Genomic DNA, 17,715 nt, shown 5'->3' on the forward strand with positions numbered 1-17,715 from the left:
CATCCAAATAATCTAGATCTTAATAAAATGATAAAATACAAAGACCTTTTTGATGCGCAAGGATCTTTAAAATCATGGCAATATCTCCAAGAACAAGGGCTACAAGTAGACCGGTGGGCTTACCTGCAAATTCAAAATAGATATAGCCAGGACAAGAAAAAATTTGGAATTTATGCTAAACTACAACAATTAGATAAAATCCTGTTAGGCCCAGGTTAAAACAAATATAACTAAATTTTATAATTATTTATTAGAGATAGAATTAGAAGAGAAAGTAGTCAAAGGCAACCTGATAGCTTGGAGTAGAAAAATAGGATGTAGCATTACATTATTAGAATGGGAAAAGGTCTGGACAAGGAATAATAAAATTACAAAATCAGCAACATATAAAGAAAATGCCTACAAAATGTTCTATAGATGGCATCTCTCGCCCTCGAGAATAGTGAAAATGTCTCCTAACATGAATCCAAATGGCTGGAAATGTAAAAAGAAACACGGAACATTCTTCCACATGTGGTGGTCCTGCACTGAAGCCCAAAGATACTGGTATAGAATAAAAAGAATGGTTAGAGGATATAACAGCGGAGCAAATTGAATTAAAGCCAGAATTCTTCTTACTGGGGATATTTAATAGACAAATTTCTAAAAAAGTCAAATATATAATATTGCACATTCTTACTGCAGTCAGAATAAGCTTTGCACAGTGTTGGGAAAAAGCAGATATTCCAAAAGAGGAAATGGTCATTCAGAAAATAACAGCCTGTGCAGAGATGGATAAGTTAACCTTAGCACTTAAGGAAAAAGAAACATCAGAATATTATAGAAGCTGGGAATGCTGGTATGACTGGATAGAACAAAAATAGAAAATATATTAGTAAACAACATAAAATCTAAAAGAGATACTAATTATATACTCGCAATAAGATGTATTTGTAAATATGTCACCAATATTGATAACAAACAAGGAACCATAGACTGTCGATAATAAAATTGCTATTTTTTAATCGTTTTTTCTTTTTCTTTCTTTCTGTGTATTGTGTATGTGTTTGCTTGACATTTTAGTTGTATAATCAATAAAGTTTGTTTGTTTGTTTTTTAAAAAAGAAAATATCATTATTTTTGTTAACATTATATTCAAAGGATGATTTCCCATCTCTGCTATACCTTCCTTTTTAAAGAAGACCCTTTGTTTGAACATAGAGTTTCTCCTCACCTTCCCAAGCATGAAACAGAAGACCCAAAGCAATGATGAGGATGTCATGAAAGGATACCACTGTTTGATCTTTGCCTCATAAAAACTGTAGATCCCAATTCCTAACCATTTCACCTAGAATGGCCATACTGAAAAGCAGTTCTTCAATTTCAACATGAAGATACGGTTGGATCTATCACATACCAGCCTACCACCCCATTCAAATTAACTGTACAAAAACACATGCACACAAACCTGAGGGACTTTGTAGGTGCCTCCTAATGTTGACATCTGAATGGAAATGTCATCGGTAGCTGCATCAACAAGAGCCAAAAGGTGGTCCTTCCTTCCACAGCTGTAGTTCGGAATATTGGCTTCTCCCATTGAGAACATATCTAGCAAGGCATCTGAAGTCAGAAGTCTGTTCAAATAATTATCATGGATGCTGTAGCCAAGTGTGATATTTTTCAGAAGCCCAGGAGTCTTGTTGATCACTTGAATATTAAAAATGTAGCGTAGTACTCTAAACTTTTCAATAGGTAGACTAACATAAAAATATTTATGTTATCATCATCATGACATCATCATGACAAAGCAAATACCATTTCAATTTAATTCTCTTTGCCTTCTGATCAGTGATCGGCTTCCATATTTTTTCCGACCAGTTCTATAAGTAGTTCTATGCATGTGTGTGCACGCCTAACATATGCTTTGCATGTGCTTTCAGGGCTCAGTGACCCACCCCTTTTGGAATACTGGTGAGTGAGCTGAGCTGTTTTTTTAGCTCAGCTGAGGCGTGGCAATCTACTCTGCTATGCCAATCAGCTAAGCTAAAAAAACAAGGGAATATAGAAGAGCTAATGGTGGGGGCAGGTAGGCGAGGCTAGTCAGAGGTGGTATTTGCCAGTTCTCTGAACTAGTAAAAAATCTCTTCTACTGGTACACCAAAACCGGCCCAAACTGCCTGAATATCACCTCTGTTTCTGATACTTATGCCAATATTGATCCAAAACAAGAGTCAAATGATAGTTCCTGATCACCTTTTCTTTTTAATAAGTATTGGGAAGATCAGCTGGAGATAGCTTTCCACTAAACTTAAGAACTATAAATAAATCGTTATATGAGCCTTGGTGGTGCAATGGTTACAGTGCTCTACTCCAGGCTACTTTTTCTGCTTGCTGCCTGCCTGCAATTTGGCAGTTCCAATCTCACCAGACTCAAGGTTGGCTCAGCCTTCCATCCTTCCAAGGTAGGTAAAATGAGGACCTAAATTGTTGGGGGCAATATGCTGACTCTGTAAACTGCTTAGAGAGGGTTGTAAAGCACTGTAAAGCAGTATATAAGTCTAAGTGCTATTGCTATTTGTAACAGCACTAATTTTCAACTGCCAAATAACCAGGATTCAAAATCATTCAGTCATTAAAGTACAATCATTGTTATAGGAAGAGGTTCTTTCATAAGTGACCAAGAAAAACTGTTCTAAAATCAAGTCATTCTCTGTTCCTACAAGGATCAGGTGTTAACTAGGAAAGAGTGGTTGTAAAAACATATAAATGTGCTGGGCAGAGGCAACTACACCTCATTCACTAACTACTTTAAACTACAGTTGGTATTCAAGCAATAACTCATGATAGGACCAGGAAAGAACCTTCCCTTTTTAAGATTTTTTTTCTTGCCCCATTTCTGGATTAGAGATTTTTCTACAAAATAAGTCAAAAGAGAGGAACAATGGAAATCAAAACACCTACGATATAGGCAATAAGTGAAATAAGAAGAAAAGAATGAGAATGTTAGAAGAGCAAATAGAGGGTTAGTGTTACATCACCACGCTGAATGACTTACATGTCAAACTGACCATAAGGAGCCCTGTTGAAAGGCATCATTGTTGTACGCACAATTTTTGTTCCAGTGGTGATTATATTAATGAGATGGTCTCCTGGCCTGTAATAGCTCCATGGTTTTTCACTACCCGGGGGCTTCAAACTCAATTGGCACTTCATTCCAAGCCTCCCAGAAATTGGCTGGGATAAAAGGAACAGAAATAGTAGCAGAAGATCCATAATTCATAGGTCTGAATCAATCCCTTTCCTGTTTCTAAGGAAGAACAAGAAGAGAAGTTAGATGAATTCAAAGCACCTTCCCAATTTGGAAATTCCACAAACTTTCATGAATCAGACAGAGACAAACCAAGCTTCACCTGGAAAAGACACAAAGTACATTCAATAGCACAGTCCCTACCTGTCCCCAAACGTGTGCCACAATGTGTGTGACTGAGGCATTTATCCTTTTCTGATGCAAGATGTTGATTCTGTCTGATGTTTACCTCAGGGACAATCACTGGAGAAGTAGGAGATGAGATCTAAGAGGCCATAATTTTGAAAATTACACAGAGAAGCAACTTCTCCCCTGGAGAGCCCAAACTTCTCCAGAGCTCCATTTCCAGAGGAGAAGCTGGAAAAAAGAAAATGATAGCTCCATCCCTGGGGGCACTGTTCTGTAGTAGTTGTGGGCCTTCCTGTCCAGTCTTGTCCAGAAAGTGATGCTGGATGAAGATAGTTCAACACCTAGGTGACTTTTGTTGTTTTTCAATGCAGTAACTTAACTCCGGAGACCATTGGGAAAGTTCATCCACCCAGAGCTATGGAGTTTGGTGATATTCCAGGTTGGTGGCATTCCAGGGGTGGGATTCAAATTTCTGAACAACCGGTTCTGTGGGCATGGCCTAATTTGTGGGTATGGATTGGTGGTCATGTGAATGGGGTGGGTGTGGCTAGGTGGTCATGTGACTGGAGAGGCCCAGGAAGGTGGCCATGTGACTTGCACACCAAATTTAAGTGGTCCTCTCTTAATGGGCACATCGTCGCTTAATGGTCAATTGCTTAGCAACTGTTTTTGCCAGTTTCCAAGGCCAGAGAAACCCTGGGCAGGGGAGAGCAGGTGGCCATGTGACTGGAAAACCAAATGTAAGTGGTCCTCTCTTATTGGCCAAGTCCTCGCTTAGTGGCTGTTAAGATAATTCCTGGTTAGGAGAATGAGCGCACACAGGAAGACGTATTGAGAGTGGTGAAGAATAACACACAACCAGCGCACAGATACACTGTATAGCAAAAATGTAGGTTTTTACTTCCAATAAACTGTTAAGGAAAGTCCAAACACAGTACAAGTCATTCACAGTTAAAGCAGTCAGTTTTCAGTCCAGGGATAATCCAAATAACTACGCCCGGTATCATAAACAGTTCAATAACAGACTTACATCAAATCCAAGACTAATGATGATCAGCAACAGTCAATAAGGAACAGCAACACTCTCAGCAACAGGACAGAACAACCCACATTTCTTGCTCCATCTTATGGCTGTTTGAGGAACCACCCCAATTACAAGTATCTGAAGAAACAGAAAGTAATGTTTCTTTTAAGCATCAATCTCCCTTTCCAAACGACTCACCTATCAGTTTAATGCACATTATAAAAAGGAAAGGAGAATGGACCTGGGGCCTGAACTCTATCCTCCAACAGTGCCAACTGAAACCATCTCTGAAGAAGATAAACATTGCTGAAATCTGCCTTTCATTCCCAACCCCCAGTATTGGTCCAGAAATATAGCTTTGTTGCAATGGTGGGATTCAAACTTTTTTTACTACTGGTTCTGTGAGGTACTGCTGGTACTGAGATCCTCTGGATGGCATTAGATGCTAGCAGCAAAGTGCAGCATTTGGAACCAATCCAAATGGGCCTCTTTGACTCTTTGCATGATCTTAATTCTTAGGTGTATTTTGGTGAAGGTGGAAAGTCCCAGACTTTCCAGACTTATAGATGATCTCATTTACTAACATTACTAATCTTAAGGATTGGTTGGGAGGTTTCACCCATGTGGTATCTATTCTCCAATCCAAATTCTGTATCCATGTTATGTTTCCTTGCTTGTAAAAATGGTATAAAAGAATAAATGCTGCCCAAGCAGTCAGACATCTTGGCACCCTGCACAATGACTGATTTTTGAAATCCATTAGTGGGGGTTGGATTGGTGAGCATGGCAGGGGAAGGATACTGCAAAATCTCCATTCTCTCCCCACTCCAAGGGAAGGATCAGTGGTGGTATGCTACTGGTTCAGACTGGTTCGGTGAAACTGGTCATAAAAAAAGCTGACAATCAGCTAAGAAAAGGAAAAAAATCATCTATCAGCTGAGAGGAAAAAGAAGAGAAAAGCAAAGGACTGGCCCACCCAACTGCCCCTGTGCTTTACTTTTCTTTATCCTCTCAGCTGATTGGCACTGCAGGTCTCAGCTGGTATGGGGAAAGCTGTGCACCAGCATTAGGGAAAGTACGCCAACCAAGCCAATTTAAATCCCACCACTGGGAAGGATACTGCAAAATCTCCATTCCCACCCCACTCCAGGGGTAAAATCTCCATTCCCTCTCCATCCCACTAACCTGCTTTCCAGGTCTGTTCTCCTGTGCAGGGCAACAAAAGAAGACCCAGACCATCAGCTGGAACTTGGGAGGCAGAGAATAGATGGGATGGGGAGCAGTCAGAGGTGATATTTGCCGGTTCTCCGAACTCCTCAAAATTTCTGTTACCGGTTCTCCAGAACAGGTCAGAACCTGCTGAATACCACCTCTGATGTTGACCCAGGGCTATAAATAATATTTGTGCTATCATTCTCAATCCATAAGATGGATGGTTAAAGTGATGGAGAGGAGAGAGACAGATCCCTGCTAATAGAAAATTTAGTATCATCCCTTCTCTTACACTGAAATTATCTTAAAGGATTTTATGATGGGTGCTTAATTTAGTTTTCTCTTATCCCTTGAACCCAACTGCTTACCTCCATGGTCCTCATGACTATATATTTCTCTTTATAAGGCTGTATCATTTTAATAAACTTTGACAGATTATCAAATTAACTTAGTGAGGTATTTTATTTGTTTGTTTGTTAAATTTATATGCTGCCCATCACATGTTTGAGGGGACACTGAATGGCTAGTATCTTTTGGCCTGTAATGTGAAATTGATTTGGGTGAGAACAAGCCATTGATTTGAAACAGTTCCCCAACTTTCAAAGAGTTTAGATGTTTTTAGCATAGGTAAACATGGAAAGACAGCTTCAAACTGACTAGTAGAAAAGAGATTGTGCCTGGCTGAAATAAATCCATGATGTCCTTCCTTGAATATAAAGAGCAACAGTTACCCTCCAAGAATTCTTCCTGACATCTTTTACTGCTTGACATCTTTTACTGCTTCACTCTTGTCAGCTGTTATGGAAATGGGGGGAGGGATAATTTGGGCTTTTGGGGGAGGGTGCTGGAGGTCTAAGTTGTCTGAACTGCACAAGAAGGGACACTTTTCTGCTTTCTGTGCAACTGCAACCACTTATCTTTTCTAGACCAAGGTCAACCGTCTTGGAATACCAGATGCATGAGACGCCATCTGAAGATTAAACCAATGTGACATTATACACACCTCATATTGGATGTCCAGTTTGAACTGTTGGGGGAGGGGACTTGGGATAACTTTCTATATATAATTTCTGCACCATTTTTCCTCAGATCTTGCTTTCTTTTTGTTGCTACCACTTCATATGAGGTAAAAGTACTTTTCTCTATAAAAAATGGAGTCTAAGGTTTTCTTTCTTGGATTTTGAATGGAGGCACAGCTGACAGCAGCAACAGCAAAATGTTCAAGCTTATAGGTGTCTTTCATGTGCACTTTGATCAAGATCTCTGTATGACTCCAGTATCCTGTCCTCCAGAGTCACCCACCTTCCTGAGTGGAAATGGTCCCCTCTGGACAAGGAACACAGTCATAGCAGCAAACTGGCTCTCATTCTCGAGTTTGCTTGACAAATCCGGGATAACAATTTTCTACACATATAGATTGAGGTAGAGACTAAGCAGAAAAATAGTGAATGCCAATGAACACACGTTAGGACTCACCATTCCATGGGAAATAGAGGTCAACAAGAACATTTCTCCACTAGACTATGGGCTTCTTTTAGATAGATATGAAATTTCTAATTAGTTTCAAATGGTTGTAGGAGATATGACTACTGGCAAATTCTTTATTTAGTTCGTTCATCCCTTTCCTTCTGACAGATCACATTGCAAGAAAATATGTAGTCCTCAATGGAACTGCATCTACATGGAGAGAAGCATGCCGTGGAGTACTACAAGACTCTATTTTAGGCTCAGTTCTCTTCAACATCTTCATCAATGATTTGGATGAGGGTAGGCGTGGGATTCAATTTTTTTAACAACCAGTTCTGTGGGTGTGGCTTAGGTGATGGGCATTTCTTGATGGTCATGTGACTGGGTGGACATGGCTTGGTGATCATGTTATTGGCTGGGCGTGGCCAACTCTGTCGCAGCGAGCGACTGGTCCGTTGTTCCGTCTGCGTTCTTTCGCTGCGTATGGAATTCCCCGCAGGGAAGAAGTTTAGAGGGACCCTCGCAAGGGTGAATACCAATAACAGACACCAGACATCCGATTGTTTTCATAGGAGGGAGCACTTCACACCCGAGGCAGATGGAATTGACCCAGGCAGATGCAGCTGCAGCAGGAGGAGGGGGAGGAGGAGAAGGAGGGGGACCTGGAGAAGGAGCTGAAAAGCTTCGGGTGCTCTGTACGAACCTCATTTATTAACCTCTTTCAAGCGGGTGGGGGAGCACACAGGGGGTAGCAGAGTTTTACCTTATATGGAAGAAGATCATAAACAAAGAACAAAGAACAAAGTATGTGATAGTTTGCAAGCTTGCAAATATACTTATCATACTAGGCTATGGTGTCCTGGGAAGAAAAGCAACAACAGTCAGTGTTTTGTGATCATATTGAAACATTTTTTGGTTGGCTAAAACAAGGTCATTGGATACGTGCAAACATCCCTGTATCCGTGTTTGACAATGTCTGCTTAATGGTGGAATAGCCACAATTCCTCCTTTTTTATTATTTTTGTGATGCTGTCTCCAGGTAAAGTCCTTTTTCCCCTGAAATGGATTCAATGGGTGGCAACAAACCCTTCGGTTTGTTGAGATCCTGTTGTACCAATTCATACGAGAAGGAACACTCACCTTCTGACTCTTCATCACTCATATCCAATAAGGCTCCTTTGGGAGCATAGGAGGCATTTGCATCTATTTCATTCTCTGACTCTTCATCAGAAGACCATTCCAGCAGAGGCTGTTTAACAGAATCCTTGGATACAATAACAGATGTGAGAAAACTGACCGTTTTTTGAGTATTACTGATTTCACTATCAAGTGCTTGTAAGCGACCTTGTAAGAATTTTAGCAATCGTCCCATAACACATGGACCTATTAAACAGGCAAGGCATAGCAATATCAGAGGACCGGCTACAGCAGACAACAGGGTAGTTAACCATGGAGAATAATTGAACATGCCTTGATACCATGCTTGACTCTGTTGTCGCTCATTTTCTCTATCCTTCAATCGTTTGCGTAATTCAGCCATTGAATCTTTAACAATACCTGAGTGATCAGCATAAAAACAGCATTCTTCTTTTAAGGCTACACATAATCCCCCTTTGTTTAAAAATAGCAGATCAAGACCTCTTCTATTCTGCAGAGCGACCTCAGCCAGAGAAGTGAGCGAGGCCTGGAGTGCAGAGATCGAGGTCTCAATATGTTTAAGATCTTCATCTACTTGTAAACTAAGTGCTGCTACTTGTTGATGACCAACAGCCAGAGCTGTGACCCCAGTTGCTGCGCCAGCAGCACCAAGGCCCAGCAACAGAGACAATGTGAGAGCTGTGACAATTTCTCTTTTTTGACGAAGTGGAAATTTTGGGGGTTCTAACACATTAACAAGTTCCGGCCCTGGGTAATAAGTTACCTTGGGGAGCAATTTTACTTGTATGCAAAAGGATTTCTGAGCAATGAGAACGTCCCCATGAACACAGGCTGTGGCTCCCGTGGAGCATGCCCAAACAGAGTTGTTACCTGGAATGAAATACTGACCCCGGAGGCGAGCAGTTATGTTGTTTCCAGAAGAGGTATATAATGGGTTATATCCACCATGCCCGGTAAAGGATGTGATGGCTAACCGTTCTTTGGGCAAATAGACTTGGCAATGATGACCTAATGAAACGTTATGACAATACTTGGAATAATTAGCAGGGATATTTCCCAAACAGCATCCTTGACCTATTATGTCAGTAACCGTGATGGAAGAAGTATTCCATCGGCATCCGTTATCTGAGGTGGAATTGCGAATGGGTTCATCTGAGGCTACTGCATCATAAAAGGGTGGCAGGTCAGATAGGCAGAGCCAGCATTGGTCCGTTTTGGAGGAGTCATTAAGGGTGGCTTTTAATAATGCAAAAGAAGAATTAACCAATTGAATTAATGGATTGGCCTGAGTGTCAGATTTTTGTAAAAAGGCAGACTTCAAATTTTGATTTGGACCTATGTCATATGTAGGCAAAGACATTGTTAAACGTATAGTGAAAATGTTACCTTCATCCCTATGACCATCCCATTGCCGTCCCCCCCATGTAAACCCTGACATCCATTGTTGTTGAGTCAATGTCTTCCCTTTTTCGGTAAAGGTAATGGTGAGCGGGTTCAGTCTCTGGCCACAACATGGCCATGAAGAGCAGGGAAGGTGCCCACGAGTGCGGGTAATGTTGATATAGTCTCCTTTGGTAGGGGTTGACCACCGAATGTGGCCAGTGGACACACAGTTCCATTTTTTACAATACCTATCGATTGGACCACCACAAGCAGTGCGGGATTCGCCGGTACTGTGAGCAGGACAAAAGTATAAAGGAAAGTTATGAGCAGGATTTGGAGTGCAAGAGCCTTGTTTGTCCCATTTATCAGATTGCAGTTTTTTGTCAGCAAATTTCTCGACCCCAGTACCCATTTCAGCAAAGTCCATGGATAATGGGGGAAACCATGGCCACCGAGTGTAGTTGGTGGTGCTATTAAGAACTTGTCCTTGAAAGTCCAGGATAGTCCAGGTATAGGTATGTTGCTGATGTGCATTCGTGGAGACCGCTCGAGGAGATCAACGGACACGATGGGCGGTGTGTGGAGCGTGCTGTTGATACAAAGTGAGAGTCAATCGGGAGGAAGTGGCAAATCCATTGACCATTTTTGTAATTTCACACTGGTAATGTCCATAGTCAGCCAATCGCACATGGTGAAGGGCCAGAGTTGTAGCACGAAAATGAGAAGTGATGGAATATTGGGTGTCATCTGTCAACAGAGTGTCATTTTGAAACCACCTCCAAATAGTTCCCTTCTTTTTTACCGGAGAGCGTTGGACACATTCCATGGCGTTGGAAATGGAGCTGAGACCCGGAACCGCAGGGTATCTGCGGCGATGCGTCCGGATGAGTGTGGTTGTTTTGTGAGAAGTGCCATTGAGGATGAGGCAATGTCTGCGGTCCGAGGGTGGCTTATAACGGCCTGGCCTAGATGGAAGAGTAGATCTCCAAAGGCAGGCAGCGGAGTCGCAGGGTGGAATGCAGCAGTGAAGGTGTCTCTCCAGACGTTCCGAAAGAGGAGAGACGTTGGAGTCAAGCAGCTGTAGCCAGGATAGAAACGGTGGGAATAGGGGAGGAAAAGCAGAAGAGGGGGTAGACAATAAGAGAACAGTATGATTGGGGTAAGTATGATTAAAAGAAAAGCCTAAACAAGAATAGGAGCCAATTGTTTGCGAAGTTACCTGTATAGTCAGAGAAATGAAGCAAGGGAAATAATAATATGAGAGAGTGATTTCTGAAGCAGGCAGAAGAGGGTGGCCATTATGCTGAAAGGCATAATTGCAGGCAGGAAGAGAATTGTCTTCATAAGTAAAGGTTACTGTGCTGTGAAGGGGGGCTAGGATAACCCCTGGAGATGCATTAAAGAGTGAAAAGACTGGAAATATCATTGTCAGCAAGAGGGTGAGAGATAGAGGAGTCGTGGCCATTGGGTGGCCCATGGTAAGGGCGGACACAATGAGCAGGAACCCAAAGCACTTTGTCAGGAAGTTGTACTGCAGCGTATCCTTTTCCCCACGTGATGAGCTGTGCAGGGCCTTTCCACGCAGGATCTGGAAGTTGCCTGAAATAGACAAGAGGGCGAGAGGAGGGGGGCACTGGCTTGGTAAAATGGCGAGAAGCAGCCATAGAAGAGGGAGAGCCAGTGAGGTTAAGAAAGTTAAGAGCATAGAGTGTAATGTTCAAGATGTTTTGTAACGCCGGGAGGTTCGGGGGGCCTAAGCCCTTTTTTCCCGTTTGCCGATCAAGGGCGTTTTTCAGAGTTTGGTTTGCCCTTTCCACAATAGCCTGACCTTGGCTATTGAATGGTATACCGAATTTATGAGTGATGGCCCACTTATGACAAAACTCAGCAAAGGGAGAACTGACATAAGCAGGACCATTATCTGTTTTGAGAATTTTTGGACATCCCAACGTTACGAATGTTTGAATACAGTGATTAATAACATTTTTAGTTGCCTCTCCTCTTTGCAATGTTGCCATAATAAACCCTGAATAAGTGTCTACGGACACATGAATGTATTTCCAGGGAGCAAAGGGAGGATAGTGAGTAACGTCCATCTGCCATGTGTCACAAGCTTGGATACCCCTGGGATTAACACCTTCAGGGATACCTCTAGCCTGGAGACTACATGTGGGACATTGTTGGATTATTGCTGTGGCTTCCTGGTACGTAATCCCGAATTGCTGTACCAGGGCCTTCTTATTTTGATGGAAATAGTCATGACTCTCCCCAGCCGAAAGTGGTTGAGGAAAAGGGGAGGAGGTCATGATTTTGCAGGCCTCATCGGCCATATGATTGCCTTCTGATAAAAATCCAGGCAAGTGTTGATGACTTCTAATGTGAGCCACAAACAAGGGCTTACTTCTTTCCTTCAGTAGTGCTTGGAGCTGTAAAAAAAGTGTCATGAGAGAGGGAGGGGTAACAGGGGAAATATAGGCATCAAACATGCAAACAGCCATTTGAGTGACATACATACTATCAGATATGACATTTAAAGGTTGCTGTGGAAAAAGAGACAAGGCCAATGAGAAAGCAGCCAATTCAGCCTGTTGTGCTGATTTCTGCGGGGCAGTTAAGCGTTTGTTCCATCAGACAGGGGAGGGGTGCCAGTGAGATTGAGGAAGTTAAGCATATACAGACAAACATTTAACACATTTTGTAATACTGGGAGGCTAGGGGGGGCCTTTAAGGCCTTTTGACCCCATATATCGTTGTAATGCCAATTTTAAGATTTGATGAGCCCTTTCAACAATAGCTTGCCCCTGGCTATTGTAGGCAATCCCAAACTTGTGGATAATGGACCAGTGATAGCAGAACTCAGAAAATTGAGAGCTGATATAGGCTGGTGCATTATCTGTTTTTAGATTTTTTGGCGGTCCCAGTACTACGAAGGTCCGAATACAATGATTGATAACGTGCTTTGACGTTTCTCCCCTTTGAGGGGTGGCTATGATGAACCCTGAATAGGTGTCAATAGACACGTGAAGGTATTTCCAAGGGGCAAAAGGTGAGAATTGAGTGACATCCATTTGCCATGTCTCACAAGCCTCTATGCCCCTGGGATTAATCCCTTGAGGAAAAGTTTTTGCTTGCAAACTGCAAGTGGGGCATTGTTGGATGATTGCCATTGCTTCTTCCAGAGAAATACCAAATTGTTTAACCAGAGCCTTTTTGTTTTGATGAAAATAACTATGACTTTCCCCTGCTAATATAGGGAAGGTTGAGGCATCTTAATACTGATGGGAAGTACTTTACAAGCAGTATCAGCTACCTGGTTCCCTTCTGAAAGGAAATCTGGTAGATGTTGATGACTTCGTATGTGGGCTACAAATAGAGAATGGGTCCTAGATTGAATGAGCATTTGCAGCTGAAGCAACAGTGTCATTAATGATGGTTGTATAGAAGGAGATAGATATGCCTCAAAAATATGTAAGACCAATTGGGAGACATATAGACTATCCGTTATGATGTTAATTGGTTGTTCAGAAAATGTTTTCAAGGCTAAGTTAAAAGCAGCTAATTCAGAGAGCCATCAGTGAAAACTGTGATGGCTTGAATTAATGGAAAAGCAACTACTGGAGAGGAAAAGGTAATGAGGTATTGTTTTAATTAATTGCAAACGGGGTCAGAAGGAGATGGCAGGAGATGGGACCAATCCACTTTTCCAGAGCGTCTTGTAATACATCTGACGTCTGAAAAAGGGGTTCCCATTGAGAGAGTTTGAAAGGCGAACAGTTAGGGATGATGCGATCAAGCCCGTGAGGGCATGGAATAGAGGGGAAAAGGGTTGCAATAACAAGAGTGGCTACTATAGTGTTAACAGGCCATGGAAAAGATCTTTCACCTCCAAGAGAGAGGCGATTAAGAGAGAAAAGGGGGCAGCGACCATCCCTTCCATGATCAAAGAGGAGTTTGGAATGAGTAAGATGAGCGTGTGAGGTGAGAACGGGCGGGGGGGGAGCATAAGAGCAGTTGAAAGCAGAACAGAGAATGTTGTTTGCGTGGAGGGGGGCAAGGGTGTTAAAAGAGTTGAAGTTAAGGGAAGCGTTACAACAGCACCAGGGTCATAGTTTCCCGAAGGCTGAGCAGAGGGGGGGTTACTATGACACTGCGAAGCCCAGTGAAAGCCTTTCTTTAAAATGTCCAGGCTTTCCACAGTTGAAACAATTGCCATTATGAGTTAAAGCAAAAGCATCAGGAGAGGAAGCGGGGGTAGGTAAAGAAGAAGAAATAGCCGCTGCGAGTGCATCCATTTTATGGGAGGTTGTGCCAACAATTCTACAAAGCTGGGGAAACTCAGCCAAAGTAACCCCTGGCTTGTTAGCAACAGGTTGCAAAATCTTTTGACAGTCATGATTAGCATTAGAAAAAGCCAATTTAAAAAGGCTTGGGTGGATTGTGAATCTTTATCATCCACCCATTTCAAAGCATTCATTGCACACATATGAATGATGGCAAAAGCACTGCGGGGACAAGTCTGTTGTTGAACTAAAGTGGCAAATTGCCCTGTCCCTTTAAGATGGCCTTCCGTGACTGCTGCCGGCAAACCTCGCCGTATTTCTACATCAACACATTTTTCATACTCAGACTGCCACACAACATATTGTGCTGGGGTCATAAGCATAGAAAACAACATTTTCCAATCATAGAGCAACATGACAGTATTACCAGAAACTAAGGAATCAAGTATGCCTCTAGTGTAAGGTGAATGCAGACCATAATTAGTTACAGCATCTTTTATGTTTTTCAAGACCTTAAATTCAATGTTAGTATGTACAGGGTTGCCGCCACCTCCCGGGGGAAGGGCAAGAGGGAAGGCAGAAAGAGTTTCAGAGTCATCCAACGGTAGAGGGGAGGAAAGGAGATTGCTAATAAGGCCTCCTCGAGGAGTTAGTGGAGAGGAAGAAGGAGTGGGGGCAGAAGGGGGAGGATTAGAAGATTCTGCAGGATTGATGTAAGGTGGTGGAAGAGAGGGAGTTTCCACCTGTGCCACAAGAGGATCTCCAGATTTAGCAGGATTAGTTGAGGAAGAAGAAGAGGAAGAGGGAATTTCAGAGGTAGGAGGTGCAGCATTCTCTTTTGGAGGATAGAGTGTGTTTAATGCTGCCATGACAGCCTGCCAAGATGTTAATATTTCAGGCGGGGCTCAGGGGATATCGTGTAGATATGCTTATCATACTAGGCTATGGTGTCCTGGGAAGAAAAGCAACAACAGTCAGTGTTTCGTGATCATATTGAAACATTTTTTGGTTGGCTAAAACAAGGTCATTGGATACGTGCAAACATCCCTGTATCCGTGTTTGACAATGTCTGCTTAATGGTGGAATAGCCACACAATTCAATATCACTCACATTGAGACATGCATCTCCTTGCCTGACCTCTCATGACTGTGGGAATGCTGCAACAGTCGTAAGTGTGAAAAATGGCCAGAAGTCACTTTTTTCAGAGCCATTGTAACTTTGAATGGTCACTCCACACAAGCAAAGTACCAGCAAAGGAGGGGGAAAAACTCCAGAGATGTTCCAGTCAGGAAGTCTAGTCCTGCCAAGAATGTAATAAGGGTTAACGGAGAGCCAGTTTCTGTAAGCAACACCAGAATGTTTCCTTCCTGCCTTCCTTACAGGATTAGGCCAGTAATTTCTTCTAACAACTGGTTCTCTGAACTGCTTAGAATGTTAACAACTGGTTCTAGCGAATAGGTGCAAACTGGTAGAATCCCACCCCTGGATGAGGGATAAGCTCACTGCATTATGCAGTGCTAGGGATTCGAACTACCAAACTATCAAACCTTTCTGATCAACAAGCCCAGCATCTTAGCCACTGAGCCACTACGTAAAACCCACCTTCTTCAGCCAGTTTAGCAGGAAAAGATCGTATTAGTTGATAATAATTTCCATCTGAGAAAATTATAAGTTTTACTCTACACATTCAATTAACAGTGAAGTGGGATTTCTGACTGCATCATAAGGCTTTTGAAAACAGAAAAAAGGCTAATATTTCACCCACCTTGTTGAGCCACTTCAGCAGGGAAAGATTTTCTTGGCTGATGATAAGTCTCTGTCCTTCAAAACTTCCCATTTCCACTTCAATGTAATTCTCCTCAGGGAAAACCACCAAGCTCATAATATTCAGATTGGCAATCAGATCTCCACTTTGGTCCAAGTACATTTTCATCTCAGAAAAATTGCAAAATTTATTCTTCTTCAGAAAAGGATGAAGCTAGAATGGAAAAGACCAGAAAATTTAAAAGCAGAAATCTTTGGTTTCTTATCCCACTTGGTCTCTACATATTTGAATGTTTGAATTGTTCCAATACAGTTGTCTAACTAGCAGATATTCTTGAAATTATAGATCTAAATATTGAGATTGTAGGAAGAGTTCAGGGAAGAACAACAAAGATGATTAGGAGACTGGAGGCTAAAACATATGAAGAATGGTTGTAGGAACTGGGTATGTCTAGTTTAATGAAAAGAAGGAGTAGGGGAGACATTATAGCAGTGTTCTGAAATCTCAGAGGCTGCCACAAAAAAGAGGGAGTCAAACTATTCTCCAAAGTACTTGAAGGCAGGATAAAAAGCAATAGGTGGAAACTAATCAAGGAGAGAAGCAACTTAGAACTAAGGAGAAATTTCCTGATAGTGAGAACAATTAATCAGTGGAATAGCTTGCCTCCAGAAGTTGTGGATGCTTAAAAACTGGAAGTTTTTAAGATATTGGATAACCATTGTCTCAAATGCTATAGGGTACAAGGTTTTCTGCCTGAGTAGGAGGTTGGACTAGAAGACCTCCAAGGTCCCTTCCAACTCTGTTATTCTATTATTCTTAGTTGGAATAACAATTTTACCATTGTCTTCAAACAGACCTGTGAAATTTTTCAATCATATAGAAATAAAATATACATTGAGAAAATAATGAAATGTAGGGAGTATTCTAGAGCAGAAAATAAACAAACAAAGAAACCAAGAGATTATTCTTAAACTCTATGAAAATCTCAGGGGGATTATCCAAAGAATGGGATTCCTGCAGAGAGGAAGGGTTTGGATCACCTTGAAATTTATGAGTTTAAAATTCTACAGTGCTAATAATGAACCCCTACATACAGGGATTTATTTTAAAAATACACACTTCCTTTTTAAACATCAGTAGTATTTAATATTAAAATATATCTGTCATAGTTCCCTCTCTCAGAAAGATTATACCCCAAGCCACTATATTGGCAACATCTGTCTGGCCTTTTGTAGCACATGTCAGTTGAGATGGTTTCCCTTCTCCTTTGGATTCATTTTTCAAAGGAATGAAAGGTCATGCCAATATATCATTCCTAATGAGTTCTTTGAAGCTCTTTGAAGTTTGGCTCAAGGCTCATGATTTAATTAGGGTAACTGCTGAAATCCTGACACAAAGCTTGATGAATCTGTGTAACTCTTACCTGCCATGGCTGAAGTCTTGAAGACACCAACCTCTTATTCCTTCTCATCTTGGATCTGGAGGAATATGCAACATTCAAGGCATAGCCCAGAGTCTAAATGACACTATAAGCACGGTGGTCAATATGGTACTTGTTATTGTGTTTTTTCCCTTTAGTCTCCAGTGGCTCTTGCTGTGTGCATCTTCTTCGGATTTTGACAGAAAGGAAGTGCTTTGAAAAAGAACAGTGAAAAGATCGACTTTGAAATTGTGGTTCCACAAAGATAAATGGCTGGAAGCTATCATCATACCCTCTTTCCTGTATATAAAAATTCCAAATACTATGAACGTACTCATAAAGTCTATGACTTTTTACTGGCAATACTCCAAAAAGTGTGATAATCCAGATTTTCCCTTCAATGGGTTGTGGCAGACCTTCAAGTGCGAAATGGACATGGCGAATTCTGTCCATCATAGTACTAAAGTCGGTAAGGAAAACAAAGACATTGACTTGTCTCCACTTAGAGATGGCATCCCTAAAGGGTGTTGTAGGCATATTTGTTGAGTATCATTGTGATATAACAACACAAATTCCATTCTTGACAAGCA

General features: G+C 41.7%; 1 protein-coding gene across 4 annotated transcripts in view; it reads right to left on the reverse strand.

The window, feature by feature from the left end:
• Window positions 1-17,715, reverse strand: part of LOC113451539 (vomeronasal type-2 receptor 26-like) — a 214,170-nt gene that overhangs the window by 18,817 nt on the left and 177,638 nt on the right. For 2 of the 4 annotated variants that reach the window (XM_087927823.1, XM_087927821.1), the window contains exons 1-3: window positions 3,431-3,673; window positions 3,035-3,286; window positions 1,448-1,736 (exon numbers count right to left, since the gene is read on the reverse strand). The exons of 1 other annotated variant lie outside the window; for it this stretch is intronic. In XM_087927823.1, the coding sequence (XP_087783949.1) occupies window positions 1,448-1,736; window positions 3,035-3,252 (507 nt within the window). In that variant the 5' untranslated portion in view covers window positions 3,253-3,286; window positions 3,431-3,673. Of the gene's footprint in view, window positions 1-1,447; window positions 1,737-3,034; window positions 3,287-3,389; window positions 3,674-17,715 lie in introns of those variants that run through there. One more of the 4 variants, XM_087927822.1, reaches the window with a different exon arrangement.

The sequence above is a fragment of the Pseudonaja textilis genome, chromosome 2, assembly GCF_049901715.1.
Source record: "Pseudonaja textilis isolate UNSWEBS1 chromosome 2, rPseTex1.2, whole genome shotgun sequence".
Taxonomy (NCBI): Eukaryota; Metazoa; Chordata; class Lepidosauria; order Squamata; family Elapidae; genus Pseudonaja; species Pseudonaja textilis.